Source organism: Lepidochelys kempii, chromosome 17, assembly GCF_965140265.1.
Source record: "Lepidochelys kempii isolate rLepKem1 chromosome 17, rLepKem1.hap2, whole genome shotgun sequence".
In the NCBI taxonomy this organism is placed as follows: Eukaryota; Metazoa; Chordata; order Testudines; family Cheloniidae; genus Lepidochelys; species Lepidochelys kempii.
The window spans coordinates 18,263,899-18,291,669 of NC_133272.1; the positions used below are offsets into that span (position 1 = coordinate 18,263,899).

General features: G+C 43.1%; 1 protein-coding gene across 3 annotated transcripts in view; it reads left to right on the forward strand.

Moving 5' to 3' along the window:
* The window catches only part of COL26A1 (collagen type XXVI alpha 1 chain), a 227,510-nt gene that overhangs the window by 154,940 nt on the left and 44,799 nt on the right, over nucleotides 1-27,771 (forward strand). For all 3 annotated transcript variants that reach the window (XM_073315529.1, XM_073315531.1, XM_073315530.1), the window contains exon 4: nucleotides 14,849-14,910. In XM_073315529.1, the coding sequence (XP_073171630.1) occupies nucleotides 14,849-14,910 (62 nt within the window). The remainder of the gene's footprint in view (nucleotides 1-14,848; nucleotides 14,911-27,771) is intronic.

Sequence of the window (27,771 nt, forward strand, 5' to 3'; positions counted from 1 at the left end):
AGGAGCTTCCCTACTCTTTATTTCAATTTCTACTTCCCTTGTCTTGTGGGTGAGGCACTGGACTGGGAATCGGAGATTTGTTCCGGTTCCAGTTGTGCCACTAACTGGCTCTACGGCCTTGGCCAAGTCACTTTCCCACTCTGTAGCTCAGTCTCCCCACATTAAAATGAGAGGATACTTCCCCCACCTTTGCAATGTGCTTTGAGATCCAGGGAGGTAACGTGCTATATGAACGCTGAGTATTGCTGGGTTTTGTTGCTCACATGCCGATTTCTGATTTTCGTCATCTGAAGGACATTCGCGTTCTTTTGACACTCACATGTACTTCCATGCAGCTTCTCTTGCTTCTCTCCTTCTTCCAGGTTCCCTCTCTCATAATGTGTGGAATAGATTGCTGCTTTCAATTTAACTTATTGAATGAGCACATTCTTCCAGTTCAGAATAATTTGTCGCACCTGCAGGTCCTTTTCTGTTCCCAGGGATGTCAAGCGTGTGTTCTTCCCCTTTGGCCCCACTTAGTAATGGTTAATGTTGTCATTTCTGCCAGCTGCTGGTCAGACGCTAGAAGGAGTTTAACTATTGGAGTCTCCCATCTTGGACCTGCTGTGGCCAAGCCTCAGACAAGGACCGTTGTGGTCCATAGACAAAAGGGAAGTCTCTGGCTTACCTGTAGAATACAGTCTAGGTCTTCTGAATCCCTGTCCTTGAAGTCAATGAAGCTCTGACAACTTGCAACAGCAAAGACACTGGCCCTTCCTCTTGAAGTGTCATTCATTAAGGAGCCTTCCTTCTTGAGGACACTATGGGAGGTTTCATAATAGCAGGGGTGTTAATCTTTGTCTTCCTTGCCAATTTGGGTAACTACCACCTCCCTTTAAATTCACCCTGCAGTTTCTACAGGATGCAGAGTTGGCTGGCTTTGGTTTTTCACTTCTTGTTCTAATCTAGTGTGTGCTGTCACTCCGCCCTGTTGAATAGCTATCACATTCCAGCCCCACTCCATTTTCATTTAGGAGCAGAAGCGGTTCCTCCTCTTTCTTGTTTTGGGATCCTTGGGGAAGATGGCTATTAAATGAATGTAAAGTAGGTCGGGCCCCATTCGCTCACTTACATCCTTTGGACATCAATGGGGTTGTACAGTGCAACCAAGGACAGAATGTGTCTCAGAGGATATTAGTTCATCAGGGTGTTTTTTAGTCTGAGAAAGGAATCCACCTTATCGAGGATTCATTCTAGGATTTGGTATCTCTCCAGCTATCTGAGGTTTAAAGACATTTTCCTTCTATGGTTGCACTGAGCCTCTAATTGACACGTTGTTTTCTAGGCTGTAGGCTAAACTCTCTGGAAATATAGACAGCTAGCAAGGCACAGATGTGGTGCTGCTGTTCTGCAGATTGGGGTCTTATCTCAGATATGTGTGAAGAGGGATTTAATGGGAACAGGACACGGAGATTAAATCCTTAAATGAGTATTGAAACGTGCTGGAGCAATGCCATGGCTTCTCCTGGGACTTAGGTAAACAGATTTGCGCAGTGTAGGATGTATACTTGGCCCTGCACCCTCAAGAGATTATTTTTTTCCTTTTTTAAAAGGAAAGGCACCAGATGCAGTAGAGAACAGGTACAATAGGGGCAGCAGCATTGCCAATTTAACTCCCCATCAATTCTGACGTGGTAAATACCAAAGTGGGGAAGTGAGATCTGTCTTACACAGGAACGTATGTCTGGCTACTAATCCTCTGCTCCCATGTCAAGCTGAAGATGTTAGAGTTCTAGAGTGGAAGCGTTTGAATTGCTTGAGTTTTGTAATTCACATTTCTCATTGATTGTTTGTATCTGAAGCCTTGAAAGTAGCGTGCTTGGCCGTTGATGATCTAGTTGGGCAAGACGTTAAGGTAACATCATAGGTATAAGTTGCTCGCATCTCGTAAGTGTGGATTGCTGCTGGAATAGACTGGCCGCTCTCCATGATAATATGATGTTCAGTACAGAATTCTAAGCATTGTAATATATGGAAATCAACAGACACTTTGTGTCACTTTGAATGTTTTATTAAAATGACTGAAGCTTTGAAAAAGATTTCAGCTTTAGGGATGTCGTGAGTATTGCTGGGGGGAGATGGTTTTTCCATTGCATGAAAATTTTCAAGATTTCAAATATTTTCCCATTCCACACTTTGGGGGGTGGGGAACCTGAGACTTTTTTGAATATTTTCATGAGAAAAATGCAGAGAGAAAGAGACCCGCCCCTGAATAACCAGGACATTCACCTGGTATATGGGAGACCCAGAAAGAGCAGTGACTTAATCTAGGTCTTCCATATACCAGGTGAGTCCCCGAACCACTGGGCTATAGGATATTCTGGGATGGCTTTCAATATAGGCATTTTCCAATGAAAAAACATTTCATCAGAAAATTCCTCAACCGCTGTAGTCATGAGGGCCAGCGGAGAAGGGACCTAGGTGGGGCTAGTGAGTTATATAAACAATGTGGAACTAAAAGACTTGGGTAACAGGTTCTATTCAGAAAGCTGTTTGGAAAGGGTCTTGTCCAAACAAACAGGGAGACGAGGACTGCTACTGGAAAACAAATAATAATCCTTCCGCTACAGCTGATCCGTGGTCTAACCTTAAGAAAATTACTTAATCTCTCCAGGCCTCACTTTCCACATTTGTAAAATCTGGCTAATGGCACCCACTGTTCGTAAACTTCTGAGAGAGCTGCAGAGGAAGTGTGCTATAGGTACTAAATATTATTGTTAATTATTCCGTAGCATACTATAGTGTAATATAAAATGAATGCACAACAGAGAAGAGCAGATAAGCTGGTTATCATGCAGATAGAACTGTCTTCATCTGCAAAACTCTGCAAAGCCCGAACTGGATAGTCTGGAGCAGCACTATTTGTGCTAACATAAGGTATTGTTGGACTGATAAGTTGTCACTATTAAAGTCCTCATTCACCAGTGGTTATCCTATAGTGGTATCTGAAATATCGCCATTCTTGCTTATTGAAAATATAGGGGGAGATTGTATTGTCTTATATCATTAATGTGGCATTTTATAGCCAAAGTTGATATTTTTATAGCGCTTTCTGAACTCATGCTTGTGGGAAGGGAATGTTCTGTTGTTCCTTTGTTCGTTTAAATGTGCATTTTGTTTATACCTTGATAACATTTATCTTTTTTGTGCTTGGAATTTTTTGAGTATGTTCTCCTCTCAGTGCGGAGTAACTCCCATGACCATTAGTGGGTGTTACATACACAGAAATCCCCATTCGTTGATGAGAGAACCGTTGCCATTACCATAAGTAAAGTAGTATTTGATATCTCAATATTTCTAAGTGGATTTTCTAATTTTAAAGGGTTTGGGTTGGGTGATTTACTTGTTTGACGTGAGTGGGAATGCCTTTCAGAATATATTTTATAGGAACGGTGAATCTAAAAAAACTCAGTGGTTAGGTGTGCTTGGGGGTACTTACTTTCACCCTGCCACTTGAACACTCATAGTTTTCTGGCTGGGCCAGATACTTCACCGGGTATAAATCAACAAAGCTCCATTGACTTGGGTGGAGTTATGATAATTGATACCAGCTGAAATCTGGACCGGGAAGTGTGTGAAAGTGAATGGTGCCATGTTGACAGATTTTGGCAATGTGCATGCCACTAATGTGCTTGCTTCTGACCTAGAGAGACCATTTCTGGTTAGTTCAGTCTTTTCACCCACTCTGTAGCCACATGGTTTTAAAGCCCTGGGCTAGGCTTATTTCATTTCCACCAACCTTTTGCTCGTTATTGTCCAGAAATACCCAGTGTGGATGTGGAGTGGGATTCCTACCTCCAAATTCTACGTGGGTTATGGCAGATAAATGGCACTGCTGTGCTGTATTTCATTTTGGACCCATAAGCCTCTGGCTACTCTCCCCACTCCTCATCAATGCACAGAGCTCAGAGGAAGGGTAAAAATTCATTGACAAACCCTCCACAGCTGTAAAAGTAACATAATATCAGAGCTGAGCACATCAGGCAACTGCCCGAGGGGTTGGGTTGGCTGAGGTGCAGCCTTACCCTATTCTTGCCCCATTCCAAGAGACATTCCTGGAGCTGCAATAAATTTTGCATAAGCCCTGTTTAAGGAGGATGCTAAGTGGTTTTTTTAAGATATGAGGATTTCAGTAATGAAGCAGCTGTAACCTTGGAACAAATCCCTCATATGACCACTAATGCAGTGTCCACTGGGATGCTGTTCCTAGACAGTGCTCTGTCATGGATTATGTACCATAAATCAGAGGAAGTATTTGCTTTGAATAAATGCTGACGTTTAAACTAGTGAGTAAGGGCCAGATCCTCAGCTAATGTAAATGGGCATAACTGCAGTGCACTGTATTATTTGTATGGTAGGACCCAGAAGCCACAGTGGTGGATGAGGGCCCAGCTGTGCTTGGCAAACACGGAACAAAAAAAGAGTCTCTGCCCCAAAGAACTTAGTGTAAGTAACCAAGGGAACTATGCCCATTTACACCAGTTGGCCCTATATCTATACAATTGAGTTAAAGAAAGCAAGATGGGTTGCATTTTAAGACCAGGTTTATTATAATCTATGATTGACTGTGTTCCCTTGTTCTTCATGACTCAGATGAAATCATAGTAATCAGAACCTCAGGAGTACCTTAAACACAGATCAGAGATAATGCTGGGAATTATAAACCCAGGATTTGTATAAACAGTATAAACAGCCTGGAATAGGGACTGCAGAATAGCTGTTCCACGCTAGCTCCCTGTGTGCACACGCTTATTCTGCACTGTCCACCCCGAGCTAGAGCACTTTAAATTCACACCCCCACTTAGTTTGCAATAGCTTCTGCATCTCGACAAGCCTGAATAGGCCTGATTCATTACTGCTGTTCCTCTGTTGCCTCATGTCTTAGTTTACTGGGGAGTCCATTGGGAGACTTTGTGGAGAAGGGCCCTGGGGATGATGCAGAGTCTGAATTGAGACCACTGTCTCCTGTGTACATTTTAGTTTCTTGTCTGAGGGTGCACGGACACAACTGAATACTTCTTGTAACTGGGAGCATTTTGCAGAGTGAACAGGACAGAGCATCATCCTGGCTTTTACAATGGGTTTGAGGAAACGGACAAAGCTGTTCATAGATGTTTGGGGAGCCGGTACTTTACGGCAGCGCCGAGTGCTGTCGCATTAAAATCTGAAGGCGAGATTGTCACAGGCAGCTAGGTGCCTCACTCCCAGTGAAAATCAGTGGAGGAGAAGCCCCCTTCTCTCATCTGCGTTTCACCCTGAATCTCAAGAGACTTACACCTCCGAGCATCCAGTCCCACTGGGTGCTCCTCAGGGCAGGCAGGGGTCCTTGTTTTGAACTGGCGACATTGCATTATGCCTTTTTAGCTGATGCTGAAACCTGGCCCCGTGCGCGCACCGGTGCCTGCCCGCCTTTCAGATGTCACCTACCAGCCTCCACGAACGTTTAGTTTGCAATAAGCCATATCTGCAGTGCCCTGGGGAAATCTCCTCCAGCACTTCGGAACAGCCAAGGCTTCCCCGCAGAAAGTTCATTCCCTGGTTTGACTCTGGGTGCTGAGTGCATTGCTGGGACAGTACTTCGGGAGATGAGGGAGGGAGTTCTGTGCGCCTAGTGATGCAGTGCAGGCATGTCCAATAAAGTTTATAGCTCTGTCCCCTTCCTCTTAAGTCTCAGCACTTTGATTTGAGGGGCTTTCCAGGAACCTGGTACAGAACAGAAACCAACGTAATAGGCTACCAACAGCAGTGAGCCAAGAGACAATTGACAGCTTGGATAGCTGGAACTCACACCATATAGGAATGCTGCAGTATTAATGGCCACTGTGATGATAAGGAGTTGGGCTAGAGGTCAGCAAAGGGCAAATAGATTTGAAGAATTAGGAGGACAAGTGAATATGTGGCCTATTCTGAAATGCCTGTAGCCTCGGAGCAGTTGAGTCAGGTAGTCTCAGGAGCTGTGAATTACAATAATCTCTCTTATATGATGCCACACTTTGCATTGTATGGGCAAGGTTCGCAGTATCTGGTGCCGAAAGACAGGGCTGAATCTGTACCAGAAGTCTGAAGATGGCAGAAGAAAAACCTCAGTGATGTTTTGAATGTGAAGCTCAAATGGCCAGCTTGGAAATAAACGGAGCATCAAAGCTGGTGTTACAGTTTGGTTTACTGTAACAGTTTGGTTACAGTTAAATCATCAGAAATCTCAACAATAATATTCTATAGTTCAGCTCTGCGACCGTTACAGATGGGTGGATCTTGTTGGAACCTTGCAACAAACCTTGCAAACTACATTTGCGTGCGTGCGCGTGTGTGTGTGTGTGAAAATTCTTTTGAATTCTTAGACTTCCTCCTTCCCACCAGTAACTTAACCCATTATTGTCCCCGCAAGTCATTTCACTAATTTTCCCCCCAGCTACAGGAAAGCCTGTTCTATGTATTATTGAGGAAGAATCCTCAAAGCTAGACTATGTTCACCTTATGTAGAAAGATAAGGTGGGTGAGGTAATATCTTTTATTGGACCAACTTCTGTTGGGAAGAGAGACATGCTTTCGAGCCACACAGAGCTCTTCTTCAGGCCTGGGAAAGGAACTCTGAGCATCACAGCTAAATGCGAGGTGGAACAGATTGTTTAGCAGAAGTAGTTAGCTTGTCTCTCTCACCAACCTCATGTTGATTCTTAAATAACTAGGGAAGCTCTAGAGAATGGGAAAAAAACTAATGTTGTTCTGAAATCCTTGGCTGGACCGTGCAGTAGAAGGGAAAAGCATGCTAGGGACATGATAAATTAGAACAACAATACTTTGTCCCAAGGAAAGAGGTAAGCTAACAGCTTCTAGATTCAACATTTAGATTCAACAATGTGCTACTATACAAGGGACCCTCAAGTGATACACAGCCAGCAACTTCCTGTTTGGAAGGCTGTGTGTGTCACCTCTGCGTGGCATCTTCACATTCAGTGGTCCAGGGAACATGACTCCAAAATTATCCAAGACTTGTTTTTCTCAGCCCAGCAGCCCAAAGCAGTAAGGTCCAGATTTAAAAAAATATATATATTCAGGTGCCTAATAGGATTTTCAAAACCACGTAGGCACCTAGTTCCCATTTGGCGTTAGGCGTCTAGGTGCTTTTGGAAATCCTATTAGGTGTCTAAATACCTTTAAACATCTGGGCCTAAGTCATAAAAACAAACGAAAAAACCCGCCCAGAAGAACAAAAACCCCACACCCCTGCAGCTACTCAGATGCATTTGGAAAGAGGTGAAGCAGTATCCTGCTTTGTTTCAGCCCACCACAGCCCCTGGTGTAAATCAAGAATATTTTGTGCACTTTTTTCCCATCTTGGAAAAATCTTGCTCTGTTAACAAATCTGTACTTTCCAGTTGAAAAACTGCATCTATTCCTGTGCAATTATTTTGGCTAGTCTCCACTGACATCACTGTTCCCTCTAAGCTGTGTGCGTGTATACACGCACACAGATCCTAAACCCGCACAAACATTTGCACAGAAGAAAAATTAGAGGGAACATTGATTGACATTTCTGTTTATCAAACACAGGATTTCTGTAAACTGTTTGCATTTTTTAAAAAGTAATTCAATAAAAGAAGAATCTGCTTAGAACAGTCTTTTGGAGGTTTTTTTTTTGACCTTATAATTATACTGTCGGGTATCTGTCTTCAAACCACCATGCAGCCAAGAGCTCTAGACTCTGTAGTTCCTTATTCTGACCTTTGTCATGGACTCCTTGTGTGATGGGCAAATCAGCAAAGGCAAAATGCTGATGTCCTCACACAGGTTTTATTCCATCCTCCTATGGGAGTTTGCCTGAGTAAAGAGGGGTAACAATTTAAGTAAGGACTTGAGGAATTGTCCCTTAATTTCTCTGAGCCTCCATTTTTTTAATTTGCAAAACAGCTTAGTTATCATAATACTTAAGCGGGGAGGGGAGTTGTGAGGCATCAGTAATATGTGTAATTAGCTCCTATTGATTTTCAGTGCGATTTCGGTACCTCTGAAAATCTAGCCTACTTCGACTTTATTTTATAACTCTTTGGTCATCTTGGTCCCTTTAGTGTGTGGCTTTATTAAAGGCTGAAAATCTATGACACAAAATAATAAACCTAGCCCACCAACAGGTAGGTAACAGCACGTCTTTAAATAAAGAGTACTTAGCAGCGCAGGCCTGATCATCTCAAACTAAAAGGAAATTGCACTCAACAATATAAATGTTCAAGATCCTTAGTGAGGAACGTTCCTCACTGAAGTCTACCAGGTTCTTGTCTTACTTTTGGAGTGTCTTATGTTTGTTAGAGTGGGCTCCCTTCTGCCTGTTCCTTCCCCCATTCCTCTGACCTCTTAGCTGATTATTTTTGATCTGAGACAACCAGACAAGGCCAGCTCTGTAGCACTCCTATCCACTGACGCTGTCAGCTCTTCACCTTTCACATGCTCAGGCTCCATTACAGAGCTAGAGACATGACTGATATTAAATAACAAGCATAATTAATAAAGTCGATCTAGCCAACATCTGACTCTCATTAAGGGGAAAGTGTTGAAAAAACACATCCCAGGTTGGTCATGATTTATAGCCTGGGTCTGCTATTCTTCATGAGCACTAGGGAAAGCTTTTGAGAAGGACCAGACCACGAACTACTTAAGGAAACTGTGTATGGACACACACAGGCTGAAAGGGTCAAATCAGATAAATTAAAAAGAGGAGGGGAAGGGCCCTTTATTCATCTACTCCCTGTTGTAGGCCACCTAGGCAGGCATGGTGGGGATGCATGTTTATATTCCCATTGAAACTGTTGACTGTGTCTGAAAAAGCATGACTGGGAATGCTATTGGCTAGACAGTGGGGAAAACATATTATATTAAGGAAGTTTATGTCCTAGTAGTTTGTCTTAAGGGAGATCTGTCATTTTAGATCTAGCAGGTTTTAGGCTGGAGGTGATAATAGAAGGCAATAACTCAACAAAGAGCTATGGTTTAGCAGGGAGATTACAAAGGTACCATTGTTACTTCAAGGAATAACCATCTAGCGGTTTGCCACTGGACTGTAGCAGACGTGGGGATGTCTCTTTCAGTTCTCATTCCCCATCCACTCACCAGTGAGGGAGGGCAACGTGTATACATGTCCATTCTAATGGAGTAAGTTCTGCTCTCGCATCATTTGGCTGCTGCAAATTTGAATAATGGGACTTTCAGGCTTACACATATGAAAAGGGTTGCTTCTGCTTCCAGAAGAGTACAGTTCCAGTTCCAGTTTCCAATCTCTTTTACACCAGTGTAAACACTTGAGTGACTTGACTGGAGTCCCTCCAGATTTGTACCAGTGTAATTCTGCGTAGGAACTGTTCCGTATTCTTACTGGAGATTTGAAGAAAGGAGTTTGTCCTGTTGACTAACAGGAGCATTATTTCTTCCACTTCATTTGGAAATGGAAATTCTCTTAAACCTCTTAATAATGGGCATTTTATCTTTTACTACCATCTTTATAAATCCCAATGCCCCAAATAAGAACAGCTTTATTTGTTGAAAGTGTAAGATTATTAAGGCTGATCACACACCAGCTGTGGTCTGAATCAAAGCACTTAATAATCATTTCATACTGTAGTAAAAGCCAGTGGAGTCCTGGTTCTATTCCCAGACCTGTTCACACTGACACTCTGGGGCCTGCCAGTGGCTCAGGCTTGCCATCTCTAAATTGGGGATAATTATTTTTTCCATCTTTTGGAGAGCACTGAGAGAGCTATGAAAAGCGCAGTGTACATGATGAGTATAATTATCTAGAGACAAATCCTTACTCATGGAAGTAGTACAACTGAAGCCAAGAGACTAATTATGTGAACAGGAATACTTTGCACTTGCAGAGCACTTTCCATCCACAGGTTTTAAAGCACTTTAGAAAGGGAGGCCAGTATCATTGCCCTGATTTTACAGATGGTGAAATGGAGGCACAGAGATGGGAAGTGACTTCGCCAGGGCCCTATAAAAGACTGGAGACAGGTTGGGAACTGCCTAAGTCTCCCAGCACCTCTCTCCTGCCCCGACTAGTGTGCAGTGCCCTGGACCATACTGACATTTTGGAAACTAAAGTCTGCAACTTTGGAGCTGCTGCTTGTTGAGAGATAGAATCCTCTTATTTCCTGTTCTCTCAAGACTATTTGTTTTCAATGAAGAGTCCACGACTCTGGAATTTTCTCACACTCCATTTACTGTACCCCAAATATCCACTTTGGAGTAATCCTTCAGGGCAGAAACCCGGGGCCTTGATCCACTGACTTTAATGGACTTATGCCGATTTGCACTTGGCCTTTAGTGTCTGTATCTGCGTGCATGCTGTAGGGACCAAAAACTGAGTCAGAGACACTGGGAAGTTTTCTTTTTGCACAGTTGTGGTCCCTTTTGTAATCACTGGCCTGACTGTCCTCTCACTTCCACTGGTGTAAAGCGTGGGTTTAAACTGGTCATAACCGAGAGGGGTCCATTGTGTTTGCTTTTAGTGAGGTGAGGAGCTCTCCAATTTGCGAGGCTGGAAGCACTGAACAGTTAAAATGTGTATATTTTTAAATAATCATTATAAAATTATGCTGATGCTTATGCTGTCTGAGGTGTGTAAAGAGGGAATAGCAAACGCCACATGGCATAGCTCCTTTGAAATTGAGAGAGAGACACCAGTCTACACTAGCTGAAGGTCTGGCCCACACCCTTTTATCTAGGATCAAGTGTAGCAATCTTTTTAGATCAAAACCAGCAGGTTTATATCTTGCCCCAGGGGTACGGACTCTGTGATCTGTTACATTTCCGTTTCCTGAGAAATGCTGATCCTATCCTGCGTCTGATATGTTATGTCATTTCTTTCCATCATGTAGCATTATTTTGCACGCGCGTACATACGGTGAGGGGGGGAGCGAATGGTGCATAAGGAGTGGGGTATTGGGATAAGAATGTTAAGACATTATGGAGACAGACTAGGTGTCATGGGATACTCTGCTACAGTATAATGTTCGTTATCTCAATCATTTATCCTCCCTCCTGGAATATTTCTAAAACAAATCCAACCATGTGTTTTGAAGTTGGGCTTCGTACAGTGAAATCACAACTCCTTACTCAAGATTTAGCTGAAAACCCCCCACACCTAATACACCAACTAGGAATACGAGGGAAATAAACGATGGTACTATGCTGCAACAGATGATGAATTTATGCAGATCTGGAAGGAGTCTCTTCAGGAATTCCAGTTCAGAGAGCATGTAAGATTTGCCTCAACACTGAATTCATTGTATGTGAAATGATGATGTGAAATCCTCCTAGCTGGTTTTAATAATGCAAAAGGCATTCTCTCTGATCAGAAAACTCGACCTTATGGGCTCCATTTTTGGATTCAATGAGTTTTTTGGATCAGACTCTCTAAATACTTAATTTCATAGTAAGTGGATACAGAAAATATGTATTCGCTTGATTCCTCCCGTTCCGCCTCCCCCAACCCATCCTAAGGACCAGATATAGTCCCCCGGTAGTAAACCTATTCAATATTAGACTAGAGTACTAGAAGCTGTCTTGCTGTTTTGTTTCATCGAAGTATGTTTTGAGTGTATGTGTAGTAATAATAATCCTTAGCATTTATCTAGCATTTCATTTTTTGAAAGCACGGTCTGTTTGTTGATGAACTAAACATCACTGCTTAGTTATAACACAAGGGTTTGCCATTTTGCATTTGTAGAACAATTTGCCTTTGCAGCATAAGTTGCTGCTTTGTGCATCCTGAGAAGTGGGTTGGAGATAAAGTTTGCACACAGATCTGAACTTTCGTACAGTTCAGGGGGTTCAGACCCATGTCGAGCTCCCTCTCAGCAACTTATGACATAAGAGCTGCTGACCTTCCCTTGCTCCTTTGTAGGAACAGCTCAAGATCCTCTGCGCCAAAGTAAAGTAACTATTAAGTTTAACAAATAACACTGTATTCTTTGAGAACTATGTATTGTATTGTAAATCTTTCTTGATTTGTCCTGGTTTTCATTAATTAACATTACATTTCTTTGGTGGGCGCGTCGGTGGACGCAAACCATAACCAAATGCCTGCATGATCTTATTACTGTAACTCTTCTGCTTCCTCATCCCCATCCCACCATGTCATTAATTATAATCACTCCTTGTGTCAGTTCGAAAATGAACCTCATGCCCAGCAAATAGACGTGCTAATGTGGAGTCAGAGAGTCTCCGTGAGCTCTGCACAAATATATTTAATTGCAGAATCAGGACTACAGTTTGTAAACTCCTCTGGCACAGATTATAAACCTGATTCTCCCCCATCAATTTGATGAAATTGAACCATGCACAGAGGGGCAGTATGAGCCCCATGTACCAGATGAATTTTCAGGTGGTACATCCATCTCCTCTTCCGCACAGGAGTGAATTTCAGACAGTACAAGTCAGTCCCACGGAAATCAATGGGAGTTAATAGTATCTTTGGGCAGGGAAAGGGGAGAATAGGGCTCCTTATTTTATTTGTTCTGTAATGCATCTGGTAACCTTTTTGGCTCTGTGAAATGATGGGTTTGTTCAATTGTTTCTTCCTGTGTGGATGAGCAAGATAAAAAGCATGTAGCCAATCTACACACAGATCATTCCTGCTTTACACACCACAAACAGTTCCGAACCAAACAAGCCTTGCCCGTTCTGTTCCATTTTGTAATAACACATTTAAGGCATTCACATATGCATGAGCCAGTTTGTGCCAGGAAAAAAAAACGTTGCCCAAGATTTATTGCTGAGAAGAAAAAATTAAAAAGGTATGTCCTGTTGACAAACCTCCCCCCCCCCCAAAAAAAGTCCCTTTCAATACGGAGTTGTAATGAAATTCTTGAAATCAAATCTGCCTGAGAAGTCAGATGTTCAGTTGGCAGGTGGCTGTTAGAAATTAAGGGGCCAATGGGAGTTTAAACAGCTTTAAAAATCCCACTGCAGAATTTCAGTGGCACTAATAGACCAAAGAGGAAGAACTTCTTAGGAAGTGCGTTTGGAGATTCATTGCTCTTAGGACCTGCTGCATGTGCTTAGATTGTAAGCTCTTTGGAGCAGGGACCAGTTTTTGTTCTGTGTTGTATACAGCACCTACCACAGGGGGGTTCTGCTCCATAACTGAGGTTTCTCCATGCTACCATACAAGTAATTAATAATAATAATAATCCAGGTTTCAGAGTAGCAGCCGTGTTAGTCTGTATCCGCAAAAATAAAAGGAGTACTTGTGTCATCTTGGAGACTAACAAATTTATGGACGTCAATGGATCAGGCCCTCAGTGAGCCGAAAACGGCAGATTTATTTCTGTATTTGTTTTGGAATGAGGGATGTGAGAGTAGCAACTGATTCATAATGAGGTACAGTAACCAGTTGATTATCTATAATATTCCACATTGCTCGGCTCACTTTTTCCTTTTAAAACTGCTACATTGTAGAAGCTGACACATGTGAATGAGCTAATCTGTTCTCCAGAGGGATTGGGAGACTTTCTAGTAGCCTGTAATGTAAAACACAGAGTTGCTGCCAACTTCTGGGAAAGTGGGTGATGGAGGTTAAAACCCTGACCAAAGACACTCTCAGCTGAAGATGACCCCATGGATACAGCCTGAAACAATAGCTCTGAGAGTGAACTGCTTTGTTCATCTCGGTGGGTTGTTCTCATTTGCCCCACCCCCCATTTAGTACGCCTGCTCACACAGGGTCTGGGAGAAGACCTCCCCCATTCCCTACCCTATAGGGGCAGAGTCTCCCCAGATCCCAGTTCACCCAGGGGCGGGAGGGAGAGCCTGTATAGCACTTAAAATAGTCACCGTTTCAACAGAAAGCATTGTTCAGCAAAACACAACCAAAAATTCTAAGAAATTATTGAAATGAAAACTAGGGGTAAATGCAGTCACGAAGTTTAGATACGTGATGTTCTTTAGATCAGGCAATCATTTTAAATCACACTTGCAGCCCCTTATGTTTCTGTTTGTTCTTTAGAATACACGCAGTAGAAAAGCTGGTGGTTGTCATCAAGTGCTTAGTGGCTCCTATACAGTAAAGTGAGATATGAATCACCTTGTGAGTGCTACCTAGGGCTGCTTCAGATCTGGTGCCTGACCCAGCACCTGCTAAAGGCAATGAGAGTATTTCCGTTGGCTTCATGGACTTCGAACTAGGCCCCTTGTAGGCACAGATGAGTGTGTGTGTACATACAGTGGTCACACTTTTTCACAGATGCCAAAAGTTAATCTGGTGCATCTCCCCCATGCTGAGGCTGGATTTCTTCCAGGTGGAAGGGGATTCCCTATACTTAAAACGGGGGAATGCCCCTAAAATCATCCATCTCTCTCAGAACAGAAGCAGCTTTTGAAGTGTGAGCGGTGCACGCTTGCAACGCTGTAGATATTTGATAGCTGCAGGGGGTGTATGTATTCTATGTGCAGATGCCAGCCATGTGATACATTGTGAAGCCATGTGACTATTGATCATGCAGCATTGACCTCCTCATCTACAGTCTGCCTATTGCTACATCTCAGGAACTCATTCGAACATTCCACACCTCTTAGCAGCTTCAGAACTTACGTAGATTTCGTTTACATTTCGCATGGCTGTGGCCCCGAACTTGTGCCTTGGTGTTTAATATTTAATTTTTTTTTTTTTGGGTCTATAATTGCCCCATAAGCATTATTTCTTAGTCTTGTGAAATCCACACGTTTGCATGGATACAGCGTGCGGGGACACTGCAGATTTAGAGCTGTTCAAATAAATTAATAAAACACTTGTTGTACCCCTTCTCTTTTCTAGAATGCATGAACTGCACAAGACTAACTGATATGACTGAGAGGCTAAACACTCTGGAAGCCAAGGTAAGCACATGGAACATGTTTGAAAGGAAAAAATAGTGACTTTCGTGCTGGGGAGAGGTGCTGAAAGGACAATCCACCAAACAGGTGCAGCATGAGCAAAAACAACGCATATATTACTTCACCAAACTACCCCACTCATATTGCGCAGCCCGGTTCAGTAATGGCCACCTCTTAGAGTACGTCTACACTGCCATTTGGACAGTACGTGTAGGCATACCCGAGCTAGCTCACTAAAAATACGGGCAGCTGCAGCACTGTTGCTTGCAGCAAGAAGCTTGGTCAAAGCTAGTTTGGGCATGCCTACCCATGCTGCAGTTGCACTTCCCTATTGCTAGGCAGACATACCTTCAGCTGGGAGGTTCCTTCAGTTTCCATTGTTCAGTGTCTCTGCGGAGGCTGATAACAAGAGGACCAATTAGTGCCCCGTGTGCGGGTGGTGCTGGGTTTATATATATATATATTTTGCCATGTAGACACTTGCCACTAGAACAGAACCAAAGATCAGCTGATGTAATCAGACTGGTATGTGATACCATTAAGGACAAAAAGCCTAAAGCAAACTTCCACATTCAACCCACAGTTGGACTGTGGCTGTATTTGTAAACGATGGTTAATGTTAGCAGCTCATTACTCTTGACAGCAGCTCATTACTCTTGATCAGAAAGTGTCCATCTGAACCCCTAGGGTTTTATTCTTTGCATTCAAGAAGTATGAGGGCAAATTTATACTGGATTCAGCTCTGTAACAATGGGATGTAAATCAGCAGTGAATTTAACCTCCGAAGGCAAATAGGTTCTGAGTGTGAGTTCCAATATTAAAACACACAGAAGAAACTCCATCCATACAGTCAGTATACAAGATGGAGGAACAGCTTGTGTATTTCCTGTGTTACAAAATCTAAATCAGAAGCAATCCAACTCAATGAAAAAGGGCAGAGATCTGAGATTTGAGGCTGTCCTTTTGTAATTGTCTCCCATAATTCTTCTCTTTAGTCTTTCAATTCTTTTTACTACTTCTCTGCTGCTCCCATCTCTCCAAATCCCTCTTTCACTTCACTGCTTCAACAGTAGCAAATAGAAGAGTGTATGGGCTATTCCAGTTCGAACGTACACATCTCTTACTCAGATATGGAGGCCCTTCCTAAGGTCTAGGCACCATATTGGTCTTTCTTCACTTTTTAAAATAAGCCTTAAGTGAGTCTTAATGTGGTGCATGTGTGCTGGCCCGCTGCACAGGAGTGAATTTTGCTCAGGATGAGTGGCGGCTTCTGTTTGCAGATTTGTCTATTAGGGATTGTCGACACTTGAAGGTAATTCAGATTAAGGTAGTGTGTGAATTTGAAGTGCGCTAGCTATTCCAGAATAACTCCATGTATTAGCACGCTAATGTATTAGCGCTAAGTCTCACATTATATTTGCTGATGTAACTGGATGAGAACTCCGTATATCAGCGTTAGGCTCTCCACCTACTTTGCATTGATCTGCTGTTCCATATTTTTCATCCACTGTGCTAATACACAATGGTTCACGTGTGTGTTGTTCAAATCTGTATTCCTCCTTTTTTCCTTTTCCAAAATATTAGGAGGATTTGATGCACCACACAGTGTTGAAAACCTTTCACAGGTGGAATTCAGTATTGTGGTTTTGGTTAAATTGTTTTAATGTGTATCATAGAATATCACGGTTGGAAGGGACCTCAGGAGGTCATCTAGTCCAACCCCCTGCTCAAAGCAGGACCAATCCCCAACTAAATAATCCCAGCCAGGGCTTTGTCAAGCCTAACCTTAAAAATATCTAAGGAAGGAGATTCCACCACCTCCCTAGGTAACGCTTTCCAGTGTTTCACCACCTTCCTAGTGAAAAAGTTTTTCCTAATATCCAACCTAAACCTCCCCCACTGCAACTTGAGACCATTACTCCTTGTTCTGTAATCAGCTACCACTGAGAACAGTCTAGATCCATCCTCTTTGGAACCCCCTTTCAGAAAGTTGAGAGCAGCTATCAAATACTCCCTCATTCTTCTCTTCCATAGACTAAACATCCCCAGTTCCCTCAGCCTCTCCTCATAAGTCATGTGTTCCAGTCCCCTAATCATTTTTGTTGCCCTCCGCTGGACTCTTTCCAATTTTTCCACATCCTTCTTGTAGTATGGGGCTCAAAACTAGACACAGTACTCCAGATGAGGCCTCACCAATGTCGAATAGAGGGGAACGATCACGTCCCTCGATCTGCTGGCAGTGCCCCTACATATACATCCCAAAATGCCATTGGCCTTCTTGGCAACAAGGCCACACTGTTGACTCCTATCCAGCTTCTCGTCCACTGTAACCCCTAGGTCCTTCTCTGCAGAACTGCTGCTGAGCCATTCGGTCCCTACTCTGTAGCGGTGCATGGGATTCTTCTGTCCTAAGTGCAGGACTCTGCACTTGTCCTTGTTGAACCTCATCAGATTTCTTTTGGCCCAATCCTCTAATTTGTCTAGGGCCCTCTGTATTCTATCTCTACCCTCCAGCGTATCTACCTGTCCTCCCAGTTTAGTGTCATCTGCAAACTTGCTGAGGGTGCAGTCCACACCATCCTCCAGATCATTTATGAAGATACCCACCAAGCATCATAAAAATAGCTCCCATAAGCAGAGTCAGTTAATTCCCTTTGATCTTTGGTTCTTTCTGTGACAGCCCATTCCTATTTGTTAGATATAGTGCTTGATCTCCCTAATGCTTGTGTAGCTAATAGTTATCAGTGATCTGTCATAGGAATTCAGGGAATCTCCCGGGTGGCGGGGGAGGAGGATGGGATGGTTTTGCGGACAACACATGATTTGCTGATAATTGGGGAATTGTGTCTGAGGTGAAGTGAAGTGAAATGAGCGACGCTTTCTGGAACTCCCTCAAAGATATGTGGGGTTGTATTTCACCATGAGGAAAATAAGAAAAACATTCCAGGGAGTTGAATTCCTCAAGTGAAAACAATGGTCATGGTGTAAGGGAAGATTCTGTTTTCGATTCAAAGATGAGCTGAATAATTGTTTTTGAAGCAGTAAGTCCAGGCAGGCTGTGCGTTCCCTGGCAGTGAAGAGCAGGAGGTGTTATAAGAGGAAAGATGACTCTCCTCTTTTAACTACCCACAATGGGTGTGATTTAAAGCTCAGGGAAACCCAAGTGACAGACGCCCATTGACTTTGTCTGGCTGTTGCAACCAGCACTGTCAGCAGTTCATATGCCTCACTCACCAGAAAATGAAAATCTAGGACTCACTTAAGGCACTTGCAGCGAAAGCACCATTAGATTAGTAAGGAAGGTGCCGTGCCTGAGGAGAGCTGGTTTGTGCAATTATGCTTGCATAGGCTAATGGACGGAATGAGCCTGGTGCTGGGCTCAGTTAAACTACTGTAAATCAAAGGAGGAGTTGGGTGCCTAAGTCCCTTAGGATCCTTTGGAAGTCCCAAGCCAAGAGTGCAACTGCATTGGAGTCGATGTTGATAGGCAGATGTGAAACTGGATTAAGACAGAGGAGTGCCCTTCGTGGACAATGGTGGCAGTGAGTTCACATGTAGCAGCACTAACAGCTCAGTGCACAGATGTTTCGTAAGTGCTGGCAGCAGCATTGTATTTGCCTTCTGCATGAGAGCACTAATGAGAGAAGGAGCTGCCGGGGTCCCTTTCCACCCCTTTTAAGCTTGGCTGTAATTTGTCTATAGATGGACAAAACTGCCATGCTGTCCCATTAAAGAACTCTTGGATTTGCAGCCTTCAAGGTTGTGACCTGAACTGAAGTTAAGAGGGATGAGTTGAGATTTCAGCCAGAGAACATAGCATGCTAGTGGCTAGCCTTGTGGATCGTCTGACATTGTTAGCATGGAGGTGGATGCATGAGAAGTCCAGTGCCAAGATGTAGCCTGCGTCCCATTTAGAAGGTAATCAAAGGATTTTGGTAATATCTGAATCCCAACCAAAACCATCAGAACAACACCCCTCTTCCCCTTCCCTCTTGAGTGCTGAGTTTTGGATAGCTCAGAGTCATAGATAATTAAACAACAGCCTCCTGCCAAAAGAACTGCATTCTTGCTTTGGAATCTTGAGGAAAGCTGTGGCCTTCCAAGTCTCCAAATAGCTGGACAGTCTGTTGAATAAACAGAAAGAACAAAAGACTTGACTAGCTGGGAGAGTCGGTGACATTTCAGCAGCATTGATTCGTCTCAGCTCAGTTGATCCTGGGCATCACACATGGCATCTTTGTGTATTGTGCTACAGTGTTTTGCAGTCCCTGGCACCTTGTAATGCTGAGCAAACGCTGTCTCTCAAGGCTCCTCTAGCCTGGAAGAGGAGCGCGGTCATTCTCTATTTTAGCCGCATGATTTTAAAGTGAGCATTCACTTGTGACGTCTCTTCACATTGGTTGGAAGACTTGAGTTTTCAACACAGCTCTCCTGTAACTAGATCTTAACGCAGTTACATTTTACTGGATTGTGAAAGCAAAGGAAACCTGGGTACTTTGGACAGTTTGGAGAGACTATTTATTTTATGTGAATGGTTTCTTTCAGATTTTTCACCATTTCACCACAATGACAGCTTGAAGCAACGTTGCCATGTATTGATGTAACACAATGGCCTTGTGTTAAAATATTACATTCCATCATGACACAACAGGAAAATGGCTGAAGGAAACCCCATCCCAATTGCAAAGGGAGACAGAGAAATTGGGAATAAACCTGGATTGTGGTTAATCTCTGTGAATGTTATTCCTTTGCTCTTTGCATCTGTTCACTCTCCAGGAGTGGTGATTTGGCACCTAATCCACCTACCATGGGCCCAATTCTGCTTTTACTTATGCTGATTTTACACCAGTTTAACTTCATCGATTTCAGTGGCATTATTCCAGATTTACACTGCTAGGAGAGCAGAATCACGTTGTGTGGGGGGGGCCTGATCCAAAGCCTCTTGAAGTCAGTGGATGGGTCCCCATCGGGTCCAGCACTAGATGAAGGAAGAAGTTGAGAAGAAACTATTCTGGAGAGAGCCAAGAGATGCTGTGTGTCAACACAAACAGCACTGCAAAAGGTCACTTGACCAGCGCTGCAAAAAATAGAAGTCTTTTGGCAGCAGGCTTTTAATAGTGGAACGATGCAGAAGTCTGAGCTAGTCTGAGTTTTGCTATGTACTCCTGAAAAGGGTTTGGAAAAGATGAGGCTAAAATTGCGACTTTTTATACTCCTATGAATAGGGCTCGGCCAGTTATCTTCCTTGACTTGGCCCTGCTCTTCCTTTTAGAGATAGCAGAACTGAATCAGAAGAAGTAAAAACCTCTCCGAATCTCCATTCGCTGCTGCATCTGAAGTGAACTTCGGTTGTGATTCAGAAAAATTGGGTTTAACTGTTTATTTTTGTGTCCCTCTGAACTTGGTTTTGGCTGGAAACAGAAGCACCCAAGTACTACAAAAGAGGCTGCAGTCACTGTATTTTTGGCTAGTGCAGAGGCAGAGGTAACAGGACATCTCTCAAAAGGCTGTTCTGAGATTTTTAGCTCAATTTGAGTGATCTTTTGGGCTTGGGTGGCTTGGCATGACAGCCAGACTTCTGTTTTAGCCTCAGGCTTAAGGGAGATTAGCTTAGTGCTCCGGGAGGAGGGAACTGTCCGGGACTAGGCTGAGATCTGGAATTTATCTGCTGCTTTGCTTTTCCTCCTATATTCAGCCCAGATCTTCTCTTCCTCACCCCTGACTTGGCTTGCAGTGTAGGAGAGCTGCTTATTGCCGGTATGCCCGTCTCACCCATGATTAGTGCTCCCTTGTGTGTGTGAAACAGAGAGCTCCCCTGTCCAGCATTTGGCTCCCTTCTCTAGCCATGCATCCCTGGCAGAGAAGAGCAATGAGGATCCGAGTGACTCCTGGAGAGGAGTGGGCTGGTGATGTGGACACACCCACACCACTGACAGGACCTGGATAAGCTGCGGGCAGCAATTCCTCTGTCAGTCACACCTCCTTCTCTTTCCTCCACTTCCCACCATGCTTCACGCTTCTCTTCCCATGCCCGCCTCTCGTTTCATCTTCCTCTTTCCCCACTCCCCTGAGGTCCCCAGAAATCTCACTGGCACTGGCTTTGCGGAGCTCCCTCTGATGCTCCGATTCCTTCTCTTCCCTCGCTTTTCCACGGCCTGCATAGCACATGAAACATGAGTGGAAGCACAACTGGGTGCCAGGCAAAGCAGAAGTCACCAACAACCGAACCATGCAAGAAAATATCATGAGTTGGAAAGCAGAGGGAGTTGCCAGAGCCAGTGTGGGAGAGAAGACACACACTGGGCAGCAAAAAGGTCCCTGTGACCTGACTCTTCTCTTTCAGACTTCTCTGGAACAAATGGGGAATTTCCTAACTCTTTGGAGGTCACTTGGAGGTGGGATGTGTGGATTGGCATCAGGTGTAAATAACCAAGAAATAAACACAGGAGTCATTAAGGCAAAATGGTTAGATGCTATCTGAGGGTGAGAGCATGAGGTAGACTTCACTCGTTTTCTCAAAATGCCTTGTGCTCTCAGTGGCCTGGTCCAGAATTGTCACGTTTAGCACCGTGACCACGCAGAGGAAGAGTTGGGTAAAATGATGGAAAGTCAGGTTGCTCTCCTGCTTCAGCTCTGATTTATGCTGTGTGCGGACTAGAGATGGGTGACCTCACTTTGCTTAACGCTTAGCCCACTCAAATGGAAGGCTGTTTGGCAGAGAGTATTAGAATGCTGGATTGGAACTCAGCACACCTGGGTTCTATTTCTTGTCTCTTCCACTGGCCTATTGGATGACCTTGGGCAAGTCATTTCCTCATCTGTAAAATGGGAATAATGAGTCTTACCTTCCTTTGCAAAGCACTTTGTGTTCTACTGATGAAAAACACTCTATAAGAGGTAGGTGGTATTCGTTTTTTTAATTATGTGTTGTAGGTTTGAAAGTTTGACTCGTGCTCAGGTATCGTGTTCCCGATCTGTTTATTGCCGATTAAAGAAAGGATCCTGGGAAGAGGAGAAAAAACAGGCGGAAGGAGAATCAGAAAGGGGGCCAGGTGAATAATTTCAGAATGGGTGATGAAAGGGAGTGGAGAGGGGAGAAAATTCTAAAAATAACAGATGCTCTAGGCTTGGCTTAATTCACTCTTTATCTGGTTTTACACCATTGTGGGACCATTTGACCTCAGCGGAGGTACTCCTACTTCACATCGGTATGAGACCAGATTCCAATTGTGCCCGACCAGCCTTTTGGGAGTGGGATTTCTTTTACCCCAACGCATAGTACAGGCTTTTCACTAGCTAGAAAAACACAGAGCCGGAATTCTGCCATCAACTGTACCTTGATTAAATCTCTTAAGTCTAAAGGGTGTAAAACTGGAGTGAGTGAGAGCAGAATCCAGCTCTATGCAGTCTTATTGCCTCCTTTGAATACATTATTCTCTTTTTGTAAGGCATGCAGACAACTTACATCTGTATTATCACATAAAAAGGTCCCATTTGTTTTATTCTGCTATACACCCATATCTTTTCACAAATTCTATCCAAGGGTTGCAGATAGTGTGATATTAATCTCATCTTTTGGTGATTGTTCAAATGCAATATTTGATGCGAGTCGATATAACCCATTCTTATCTCCTGACGCTACTTTTAAGAAGTCTGTGGCATTTCACAGTGATTTAAATGCAAAGAGATACATTACAAATCCTGTGTCTGACTGATTCATTGTGTGATTGATAAATGATCTGCATATTTTCTGCATGAAAACAGTCCTTGTAAGGCGATACCCTGCCCAGAAGTCTGTGAAAGGTTAAAGGAAATTTTTTAAACATGTATAGACTTTAGACCAATACACTGTTGTTTTTTTCTGCTACATGAAATCCACCCTATTTATTTAGAATATAATATCACACTCCACTTTTATAACCCTATCTTTTTTTAATTACTAGGTACAATTATGTGGAGCCATAGTAACAAAAAAACAATGACAATTACAATACAGATGTTAAAGTGCTCTTGACCTGTTCCGAGGGGGGATAGATTTAAGAAATGCATACGACAGTTATGTTTTATGGGGTTCACCTCTTCCCTTGAAGGATATAAAATGAAACTAGCTCCCACTGTAACACAGCGGTAGTCATAAATACTAGAGATTGAATATCCCCATATAGTACTATAACCGTGCTCACAAGTCCTCTAGAATGGAAAATCCTGTTCCTCTGTTGTATGGCAAGGATGCTTACAGGTAAAGTAGATTGGGTCCTATTGTTATTAAGTGCTGATGTTTCATGGATATTCCAGGTCTTGTATGTCACACACACTGGTGGTGAACATTTCATAATGTACCTGGTATGCCACCCCACAAAGAGGTGGTAAAGTAAATCCCTGAGATTCCCGTTGCCCGGGTCCAGATCCCACATTTCTATTTCTAACAATGCCGTGACTTTTAAGAATGTTTTAGGCAACTTTCCAGTCAGCAGTTCATTTAATATCTTGCCTATTGCTCCTAACAAGAATGAAAATCAGGATGGGGTTTAAAACCACCTTTGTACAAGTCTTAAAACGGGAGCTTCTGAGGCTTCTGCAGCTCAATTAATGTAAAACAAATGTCCAGGAGGGTAAAGAACAATTTCATGACTAATTTTAACTAGGGAGGGCCTGAACCAAAACCCAGTTCTGAACAACTCAAACTTTGGATCAAGAGCCATTTGTGAATGACACAACTGGCTCCTGTGGTCTTGCTAATGAGCAGAATTTATCCTCCAGATTGGGACAACTTGGGGAAGTTCAGATCTGGCCTACCTCTTATTCTCACGTACTACTATAATTAAGAATGACAGTGCAAAACCTCTCATCCTAAAGCCTAATAATTCCCAGCCCTCACTTCTTATAAATTTCAGGCTTGATGAGAAATCCTTTCCCTGAGCCTGTGACTCTCCGACTGTCCCATGTGGCTGGCAAATGTTGTGATTCACTTTCTGTAACCAGTCTTGCACTGTAAAATATCCCCCCCCCAATATGTGTGTTAAAATTTCTCTAAAGTAACCTTAAACATTTCTATTCACCCACAACACACAACTTACTTTTGCCAAGGAAATGTGTGCCTAGGATGGTAGATGCTTTTGCAGGGCTGTTATATGGGAAATGAAAAACACCCAAGAATTTTTTTAAGGCAGAGGAATATTTTCACAGACAAATTCCAGCTTGATTTAGATAAAAGGTGCCCTGGGAGGGATTTTCAAAGGCCATTAGAGGAGTTAGGCACCTAAATCCTTTGACTATCCCAGCCCATGTGTGCAAATATTCACTCTAATCCCTGGGGTGAAATTCCAATGGAATTTCTCCTGATTTACATTGACGTAAGAGGAAAATCAGGCCCATTGACTTCAATGGAGTTACTCATGAGCTACATCATGCTAAGTAAGAGATGAATCAGGTTCTTATTGTGGCTCCTCTGTTGTGTCGCTTTCCTCTTAGTGGCAAACTGAGGCTAAAGGTCACAAGGCAGTATGACCATTGAGAGTGCTGACACAACCCTCCCAGCCTCACTTACCTGGTGTCAAATGTCATAGTGCAGACCTGATCACAAGCAGATATCTAAGGTCAGAGCCATTGCTGAGATCAGATGTTGCTTTCACAAGTCTGACATCTCACGGTGGCAAAGCTTGGGCACTGTGTTACTTTCTCGAAGGGTGACGCTAAATTGGGCAAAGAAGAACGCTGTGACTGGGGAGGTGGAAGCGAGATTATAGCTCTGGTATATTTTTATGGGGTGTTTTAAAATTATGGAGGCAAATCTGATTTCACTCTGAGCTCTGCAGTGAACTCTCAGCGTGGCATTTGAAGGATTACTGGATCCTTTCCACATGCAGTAGTTTAATGGACTCCAGTACCAGGCTTGAAGTGGTTCCCATCATATACAAGATTTACAGTTTGGTTCATTGGCATTCAGCACCCTCACTATACAAATTGTTCCAATGTCTCTGTACAGAGTTATGTGAGATGTGGTGCTTTAGATTCACAGGGGTTAAGTGTCTCAGTCTAAACTTGGCTAGTTTCAAACCCCACTGAGCTTTGTCCGGTTTTGCACCCAAACCAGCTCATTAGCCCAAGTTTTATTCTGTTCTGACTTCCCCTCATGAAATACCATTGACTTTGTAGTAAATGGTATCCGTTCTGCCGGTCTTTTTTGAACCAGCATATAGAATTTAATAGAGAATTATACCCCTGCTATAGAAGTTATAAGGGTAACCATATGCTTCAGTGCTTTGCTGAACAGGGATAGACTTTACCTCATGGTTTGCTCATCGTTTGCCTGCGACCTGAGTTCAGGGTTCTGTCTCCCAAGAACAGCTAACGAGATTACAAATAATTGATGGGCCAGAAACCTTTTTCTTCAGAGCTGCCTTGGGTCAAAAGTTGCCATCAACTATTGTTCACGAAGTAATTTATCTTTTAAACCTGTAATGAAATCTGTGAAATTGTTTGTGATCATACTAATTATGTTGTCCCCTCAAGGTAAAGTCCTCTGGAACTTAATAGGCATGAAACCAGTAGGGTCCTATAGAAATCACTCTGGGCATCTACAGAATTTAATAGAAACTCATTGATTTTCTTTAGAATTTTGAAACTGAGCTATGGAACTGAACAGAGAACTGTATCCTTGCTATAGAATTCCACGGGTTGGTTTCAAAATTCTATAGCAAGGATGCTGTTCTCCATCAAATTCTGTACGACTTCCAGCTCAGCCCTATAGCTGGGTGAAAGATTTTTATATAGCTTACTACACCAAATATTTTGCTCAGAGAACATGACACAATCTGTCCAAGTTATTCAATGAGTATTACTCAACTGGCTCAAGTCTTTGCTATCTTACATTACAACTTTTTGGGACTTCTAAGCTGTTGAGTCCTCTGAGCCCAAACCAGTTTTGGAAAACGTACTTAGAACTACAGTGCCCGTCTTAGTGACTGTTAAGTGTAGGCAGTCAATGTGGAACAGTGTGTTCAGAATTATTGAGCTACGCACCTTAAATCCTTTACAGCATTTATCAGCAGAGCACTCATTTAAAACATGTTGTTTTAATGCAAAAGACTCCATTGCCACTGTTCTGTGTTGATTATGTGGTAACACGTTTTTATTATCACCCACAAAAATGACTCAAAACTGTTCCATTCCAGACGTGAACTTTGGTAGAACTCAGTCAGCTCCGCTAATAATGCAATGGTACAGGGCCCTAGATGCCCCCACTTCACTGTGTTCTGCATACCCACCTAAAATTGTTGTTGTTATTGATTTAAATGTGTTCCTTTAACATAGCACCTCTAACAAGCGTCAGAGCACTTAGTTCGTGTAGAGATCGCATCATTTCCCCCAGTGCTGAAGTGCAGCCTCCTTTGTGTTGAGAGGTGGAAACAGATATAAATCAACGTTATCCAACAGTTTTGGAAAGGGAATTACTAGGATAAATGCTGATTCAGGAAAGCACTTAAGCATGTACTTAAATCACAAGTCAATGGGACTTGTGTGTGCTTAAATTATAGCACGTGCTTAAGTGTTTTTTTTCTAAATTGAGACCACAGTTCCTTCAAAACTGGAACAAGAAAAGAATTGGATGGAAGAAAAAGAGTGCAACAGGCCCACTGAACTAAATTCACCCCAGGGCTAACATAACCACAGGCACTGGAGTTAAATTAGGGGTCAGTGTGGCCTCGTTTCTTGATGGTGGTTTCCTGCCTCCCTCTTCATCAACCTAATGTTCAGAAACCAAGACACCAGTCCCTGTGAATAATGACCTTGAAGTCAAGGAGGGCGTTCTGCTAGTTCGTGCCAGCAGAGGTTCAGTTCTTTGCACTTAACCTAGCTCCCAGTTTAATTAGTCTCTGCTGTGCCCTTGTCAGGCTAATGTGTTCTGCAGAATGTTCGTCATTTCTGGCTTTGTCGCGTTATTGGCTCCCGCCATACATTGTACTCAATAAATTATATACTCCATAATTTTTGGAAGTTTAAAAAAAAAAAGCATCATTCTTATTTATAAATTACACCATGACTTTATTATGTAAAAATCAACGCAGCACATAAAGGCTCAAAAATTCTTGATGATTTCGAGGCTAGCTTTGAGTCAAGTACTCCTTTTATTTTCTTGAGCTCTAAATCAGTGTGGGCATGTCTGCACAACCCAGGTCGACAAACTTGGGCTGGCAGAGCTCGTACTGGTGCTCTAAAAATAGCTGTGTAGACAGCGCTTTGAAAAGTTGTGGCTCGGGCTGGAGCTCACGCTCTGAAGCCTTGGGACATGGGGATGGGCAAGCCCAGCTAGCCCAAGTCTGGGAGGCTTGCTGTCATGGGCTGTGTAGACGTACCTTATGTGGTTAGGAGATGTACAAGGGAAAAATGTGGTGCTATAGGGAAGGGCCGTTACGTTGTTTTGCAGGACTTTTTCCAGGTCAGCACTGAGCCATTGCCCCAACATGGTATTTCAAAAGAAAATTCTGCTGGAGATATAATCTTGTGGATTGACCCCACCCACCCCTGTTTTTATGGGAAATTAGGTCCTGATTCTGCCAGATGCTAAGTGCGCTGAATTCCCACTGACTTTGTGGCCCTCCTCTTGGCCTCTGTTTATAGTGCCGTAGAGGAATACTAGTAATATTGTATTTACAGTGATGTTAGTGTACTTGGCACTGTATAATGCACAGAGGGAGATATGGCACTGGTCCCCTTTCCCAAGGAGTCTACATTCTAAATAGCCCAAACGGTTCAAACCCAGAAAACATCAGATTGTTAATTATTTGGAAGTGGCATCCATTAACTCAAAGTTACAGCTGGCATTTTGCGTACTATGGCTTACTACTGAGCTGAGTTGTGTGG